The sequence below is a fragment of the Panthera leo genome (assembly GCF_018350215.1).
Source record: "Panthera leo isolate Ple1 chromosome Y unlocalized genomic scaffold, P.leo_Ple1_pat1.1 chrY_random_Un_scaffold_81, whole genome shotgun sequence".
NCBI classification, from domain to species: Eukaryota; Metazoa; Chordata; class Mammalia; order Carnivora; family Felidae; genus Panthera; species Panthera leo.
Window position 1 is genome coordinate 247,286 of NW_024962235.1, and position 7,070 is coordinate 254,355.

Below are 7,070 nucleotides of genomic sequence, written 5' to 3' on the forward strand. Positions count from 1 at the left end.
TGCTTCTGCGCTTGAGTGTGCTTCCCTCTGCATTCAACCCCTTTCTTCCACTGACAGATCCAGTTGCTGTCCTGCTGTCAGGTGGAGGGGCTTCTGCGTGTTCTGTTCTATGTTCCAGGAGCCAGAAATCCTTCCGTGCCTGTAGGACCTTCGTCAGAGGATTGGCCATGCACTCACTGCCAGCCAGTCAATGTCCCCAAATGCAGCTGGCTTGCTGTGAGCATTCCGTCACACCTCTATTTTCTGTCCTTCTGTTTTCAAACCCTTTGCGCCCGAGGGGCTCAAACGTCACTGGCCTGCACATTGCAGATGCAGGCGTAAATTGTGAAAAGCGGACCGGCAACGTTTTCCCACTTACTCTTTTGCCACGTGGCATGTTCCTGGCTGGGAGAGACTTCCCCCTGCCAGTGTGTGTCTCGTTTCCGTGTGCCTCCTGTGTGTTCTGGTCCCTAATTTGTCCATTACGTCCTACCTGGGAGTCTGATCCATGTTTGCAGGAACGAGGCTGACACCTTTGACTGCTGGGTTCTGAGCTCAGCTTAGTCCACCAGGACTAGTGCGTGCCTGAGGGACACAACGGGCAGTGACGGATGTGCCCGTATCCTTCACGTGCAAGCGCTCCGTCCAGCCACCTTCACCGGGACATTTCTCAGCGACCCCTCTTTGTTTGTGGTGAGAGCACTTGCCTCTGAGAAATCTGACGAGGCGGTGAAGCATTGCTTACGGCTGCCCTGTGCAAGTTAGATCTCCAGAACTCATGCACATGGCATGACTGCATCTTCACACCCGAGCCCCGACACCTCCTCATCGCACCCTCCCCTGATTAGCACCACTCTACTCTCTGGTGGACTGCATGCCTTTAACTCCTTTAGTCTCCTCAGGAATCCATCAGGCAGGGCTCACCACCACTGTGCTTCTGTCAGGCGCTGGCTTCTTTCAGTGAGCCCAGTGCTTTCTGCACTGATGCTCAATGCACCCGCAGAAGGGTGAGCCACACTAAGCCCGGCGGCAAACCCTTTGGCCCTACATTTCCCACACGTGTGCCTGGTGGCAGAGGTGCACAAGGAGCCCGCCTGCATGCGTCTCCCAGGTCCTCCACAGGGTACAAAGTACCGCCTCAGGAGGCTGATCCGCATCACATGGGCATAGCTCTGCTTGCACGTGTTAGCCTTTCGTATCATACAGGCAGCCCAGACTTAGAAATCCTGCTACCTGCTTACAACTATCCAGCCCTCGTGCTTCTGCAGACGCTCTGTGTCTGTACAGACATTTGAGTCACGGTCTCGTGACCTTCCAATACAGCTTGATGGTCTGTCCTTAGCTTACAGCCTGGGATGCGGTTCTCACTCATTGTCCTCCCCTCGGGTGCGAGTTTCCTCCATCACTGTGGTGGAAGGTAACCTTTATCACCATACGTTGGCTTGAAATTACTGGGCGGATCACCTGTCTGCGTCCGGGGATCCGAAGGAGACCTTGGCTCTTTTGCTCACGGTCCACCCTTTCTCTGTGATGAGTCGCTTTGGATGAGAAGCTTGCCAGAGGCGAGGGGGCCTCAGAGTTGAGCACATTTCCTGGGCATCTGTGAGAACTTCGTTGGCTCCACTCGGAAAGCATTGACATTCATGGATGTGCAGCCTCTGCTTTTGCTTGAATTTGCCGAGCTTTGGGACGTGATTTCTTCCCGCACGTGCTGTGCCTAAACCTCTGCTGTGTCTTTCCGGCAGTCCCGTTTCCTGTCTCCTGCTGGTAAGTGCAGGGCTTCCAGCAGCCCTGTGGGGAACGGGTCCTTGTTTTCTTCCCTGCGGTGCCCTCTTCCTCACCCCGAATGACCTCATTGCAGCTTCCTTCTAGTTCAGCGATCGTTTCAGACTGCCCTTAAGGTCCAGGTGGGAGCGGTGCCTTTTGTGCTGAGGGCTGACCACTGTACAGCATTCGTCTCTGTGCAAATTGCACAGGTGAATTTCACCAGGTGAAAGTGCACACTGCAGTTGCCCTGTCTTCAGAGTCAGCCCACCTGTCTCCGCCTCGGCTGCCCCTGCTCTCCTTCCTCCTACCCTCTCCTTACCTCCCCCTCCCTTGTCTTCTTCCTGTCCCTCCCTCCCACTTTCCTTCCAGCTCTCTTTGTCTTCGTCTCCCTCCTCTCCATCACTAATGCCTCCCCCTGTCTCCGCCTGTCTTCCTTGTAATAGGTGCCCCTCTGTCTCTTCTTGTCTTGCTCCTCCTCCCTGTCTCTCCCGCCAATCTCCCCGGACTCTCCCTCTCCAGGCCGGTCTTCCCCTCCACTCGTCCTTCCTTCATCTGCTCTGCTTGCACGTGTCTCTCTCTCTCCCTCTATAGCTCTGTCTCTCTGTGTGTCTCTTTTTCGCTGTCTCTCTCAGTGGACCTTCTGTGTCTGGGTGCATGCTTCTTCAGAATTCTTGTTGGTGCCTGGGAAATGGGAAGGGAACTCGTCTGCTTTCGTGTGTACTAGTGAAAGCAGGCACAGGGCTTTCTCAGAGACAGACACAGACAAGTCTGCAATTCTCGGTGAAGGGCCCCTACGTGCCCTGCGTGGTTGGAGCCGTCCTCCTTTTAGTGGAAGGTTAGATTTCAGGACCGGAGCAAGCTGCTAAATCCTACTACCCCATCTCCCTGGCGCTCTGTACGGAGATCAGTAGGGCACCAGTGGCAGATGGTGCTCTGGGGGTTGTTCTTTGCTGTGCATTGCAGTGCAGTGAGGTCTACTGAGCTGTGTTCTTGCAAGGACATGGCGGTGGGGTGGGTCTAGGGTGGGTGTCACTGGTTCTGGGTGGGCACCCACCTTACCGCCGCCCTCAGCCTGACGGCCAAGGAGGAGATACCGTGCGGACGGCCATGTGGCCCCGGTAGGCGTGACACTAAGGACTTCTCCAGGCTTTGCCCCAGCTTCATGAAGAAGGGGCAAGGGACGGAGCAGGGAGTGGCTCACGGCGTGGACGATCCTGTGCTGAATGCTCTGGTGCCCGTAGTGAGGCCTCTGGGGAAAGGGTGTATAAGCGACCACAGACTGCGCGATACCGGGGACCTCGCAAGTGAAGCCTGGAAGGTGACAGCGCTGAAGAGGACATGCGGCAAACGGGGGCCACGCTGGCACCTTGGCACTCGCTCCAGAGCCTGGACCGGCCATTGGCGCGCGCTTGCTGGCGGCCAGCACCCTGTCTTGCTGTCTTGCAACCGATTGCTCCCCGAACCTGGCCAGCTGGCCTGACCTGCCCTGGAACCACTTCGCCCCCAGGCCGCATGCGCACACTCTTCACTGCCTCTGTCTCGGCCCCTCCTCCACAGCAGCCACAGCCAATGCGGAGTCCTCAAATCCCAGAGCCTGTGCGCCTGCGCTCAACTTTGGCGGGCTGCGGCGGGAGGCTTCAGGGAGCTAATGGTCTTGCGGCCAAGGCTCCCCCCACCTGCTGCCGTTTCCTGTCCTTGTCCTGAGGCTGCCCTAGCTACACTGGGGCCGGGGCCGAGCGTCATGGCCAGCGTGTCGCGGTCCGGACAAAGCGGAGATTCCCGCCGACCCTGGGCCCTGATCGTCCCGGATGCGAAAGGTGGAGAGTCCCGGCCCCGCGGGAATGCAGGGGCGCTGGAGGGCGTGGGCTGGCCGCAGTCCCCAGGTTCAGGGGCGGCAAGCGCCCATCCTGTGCAGGAAACCCAGGCCGGGTGTGAGATACAGGTGGCAAGCCCAGCGGAGGAATTGGTGCTGATATTGGATGACGGAATGGTGGCGGCTGAGGTGGTGATCGGGGAGGAGGAAGAGGACGGCGAGGCGACCAAGGATGAGGTGGCTGGAGAGGAGAATTCTGAGGAAGCCAAGCCAGAAGCAGAGGACATGCACGAGGAGGAGGAGGAGGTGGAAGTTGAGAGACAGCAGCAGGAGGAGTTTCAGGAGCAAGAGGAGAAGCGCGAGGCAGATGCAGAGGCGGAGGAGGGGCCCCAGCTCTCACAGCCGCTGCAGCAGCAAGAGCCAGCGCTGCGTCCTGCCTCAGCCCAGGACCCGCTGGCAGCACTGGAGCGTCTTCAGCTGGAGATCAGCGCTGGGAATGCCCAGGATTCCAGGGCCTTATGGCGGCTGAAGCGCAGGATTCTTCGGAGGCAGATTTCTTACCTGGATCACAGAAGGGCCATCATCAAGCACATCCCTGGATTCTGGGCCCAGGCGGTATCCTGCCTTGTGCTGGTGGGTGATGGCGGGGGCTGTTGTGCAGGAGGGCTGGGCACTGAGAGCAGGGTGCCTCAGGGCGATGGCCCCCAGAGAGGAGAGCTGGGGAATGGTCCCTGGCCCTGGGTTGGTGTGGTCTGGGATCCAGTGTAAGGCCTTGGACAGGGGCGGTTGTTGGGGATGGGGGGACTTGGTGACTGGGTCTGTTTCCTCTAGGTCTCCGCCAACGTTGGCCTGCAGGCTGGTCTCAAATATTACTTGCAGACACGAGCCATGTGTCCCCATGCTACCAGAGCTAGGGTAGCACAAAGCAGCCTTCACTCAGAGCAGATAAGGCAAGGAAACATTTCGCTGCAAAATGGGAGAGTTACGCAGGCCGCACACCCACCTTCACATTCACAGGCTGTGCACGTTTCCTAGCAGTTCCTTCAAAAGAGAGCATTTCAGACACACACTCATGACCTTTAGTGGAACCACGCCACGCCCCTTTGCCAGACAGTAGGACGACTGAGACCCACTCCGAATGGGGTACAAGCTGCCTCCTCAGACCCTGACACACACACACACACACACACACACACACACACACACACACACACACAGAGGATTCTCTCCTGGTATCTCCACCCCTGCTTCCCTCTCTGTCCTCAGGCTCCGGCTCGGTCCCACCCATGTCTTTCTCTCCGGACTGGCTGTGTCACTGTGTCTAATCCTTTTCCCTCCTCGGCCCTCCTCGTCCGTGCTTCTCGATCTCTTTCTCCCTCCCACACCCTCCGCTTGCGGCGTAAATGTGCAGTCGGGTTCCTGTAAGCCATGTTATTCCATCTGGACTCAGGAGGCTGGTGACAACATAGGTCTTCACGGGAATATGCCAAGAAACCCAGCCGTGAGGAGGGGTCAGAGCACATGCCGACATCACAAGCTATGATGGGCTGCTGGCAGCCCACACAGGTCAGATATAGGAAGGAACTGTGAGGCGTGCAGGCAGTGGAGTCTCCCCCTGCTGTGTGCAGACAGCGTGGGAGGTACAGGAAGCCAACGGACTGCCCAGTGTCGATGGGGTCTGATGCATCTGCAGAGGCTGAGGAGTGTGGGGACTAGTGTTTCCTGGTCTTTCTGCACATGCCGTGATCTAGTCCCTTGCTCTTAGCCTGGGAGGGTTGGAGGGGGGCTGTGTCTGTTTCCACAGCATCTGAAGGCACAGCTCCTTGACACAGCACAGATTCTGAATCACCCCCAGTTGTCGGCCATGATCGGTGCCCAGGACAAAGACGTGCTCAGCTACGTGGTCGACTTGGAGGTGAGACCGGGGAGGCTGTGGCTGGGGGCCGTCCCGTCGGGTGTGGGATTTGGGCAGGAGAGGGTGAGGCAAAGGTGCTCACCCTCACAGCCAGGCAAGTAGCTCAGGACCCCGAGGGAGGACACTTGCCCCCTCCTGTCCCATTGCTCACGGCAGGTGGAAGAAGTGGGCCATCCCAAGTACCGCTGCAGAGTGATGTTTTTCTTTGGGGCCAACCCGTACTTCCGGAACCCAGTGATCATTAAGGAGTATCAGCTGAGCTTTGCTGGTAGGGTGTGGGTCCCATGATGGTGCGGGGCAGGGGGATGAGGAGCATGAATCAGGGGCAGGAGGGAGGGGGAGGGGGAGGGGCAGGTGGGTGGGGAGGAGGCCGTCAGCTTGCTCCTCAAATCCTCTCTTCCTGCAGGCTACAGGACATCGCGTTCCACTCCAGTCCAGTGGTTCTGGGATTATGAACGTGGAGCTCCCAGTCGCAGGCATGACCCCACCAGCCTTAACTTGTTCAACTGGCTGTGTGAGCACAGCTGCCCAGGGGCGAACAGGATTGCCGAGGTGGGGCCCCTGAGGCCTTCGTCAGCAGTGGGGATGTGGGTGGCCCCCGGCCAGAGAGGAGAGTGGGCTATGCCCAATGTGGCGCCGGCCTGTGTCCTCTTCCAGATCATCATCGAGGACCTGTGGCCCAATCCCCTGCAGTACTACCTGAGGGAGGAAGGGACCAGAAGACAGTGATCTGACGTGCTCACGTGTCGGTGAGAACCCCAGTGTGCGGTGTGTTGACCTGCGTGTTGTATGGGCAAGGGAACGTGGGCCACACATTGGCTTGGAAATGGAAGGTCCGCCGACACAGGGACACAGGTAGCATGGGGAGAGGGTGGGAGGATGACAGGGGACCTGCAGAGACTCAGCTGCAAACACACAGAGGGTCGAAGCCTGCAAACCAAATGCAGTTGTGCTGTGGGCTGGGGCTTTGGAGAGCAACTCGGGAGGAGCAGTGCTTCACCACAAATGCTCCCCGTGGATGTCCGCCCTGTCCCGGGCTTCCCCCTGCTCCTTCAGTCTGGATTTGCCTGCCAGTCTTTGGGTCAGGAGCTGCCGTGTCCCCAGGAGCCACTGTGGTGAGAATCTCGCACTTCCTTCCATGTGCCCCACCACGCCATGTCCTCCCGCAACCCGACAGCCATTCTTAGAACTGGTCCAAGGCCATTGGGGGCTGGAAATGAATCCCTGGGTGAGAAAGCAAGGGGGATCGCAAAAGGGCGAGGCACAAGAGTGACACCATCTGGGATGTATCTGCAAATATCCCGTATCATTCTTGGTGTCTGTTGCGTGGGGGTGCGTGTGTGTGCGTGTACGCAAATGTGTCTGCGTGTGCCCACATGCGTCAGGGGCTCTGCATCTGTGTGGGCGTGAATGGCGCAGAGCTTCTATCTTTGCCCATGCAGAAACAATGGAGGACGCCACCAGTGCTGGAAGAGATGGGTGGATGAGTCTCCTGTCTTCTACGTGCCCCGGAGAGAATTGAGGAAGAGATAACGTGTGGCAGCCTTGAAGAGTTTCCACGATGTTTATGTGGACACATACAGGAAGCTAAAAACC

General features: G+C 58.2%; 1 protein-coding gene across 1 annotated transcript; it reads left to right on the forward strand.

Moving 5' to 3' along the window:
• Nucleotides 1–2,717: 2,717 nt before the first annotated feature.
• LOC122212847 (testis-specific Y-encoded protein 1-like) lies at nucleotides 2,718–7,070 on the forward strand. The gene is made up of 6 exons (XM_042926825.1): nucleotides 2,718–4,174; nucleotides 5,397–5,474; nucleotides 5,631–5,742; nucleotides 5,881–6,026; nucleotides 6,132–6,223; nucleotides 6,917–7,070. Exons 1-5 carry the CDS (start codon nucleotides 3,395–3,397, stop codon nucleotides 6,201–6,203), a joined length of 1,188 nt encoding a protein of 395 aa, XP_042782759.1. The 5' UTR covers nucleotides 2,718–3,394; the 3' UTR covers nucleotides 6,204–6,223; nucleotides 6,917–7,070.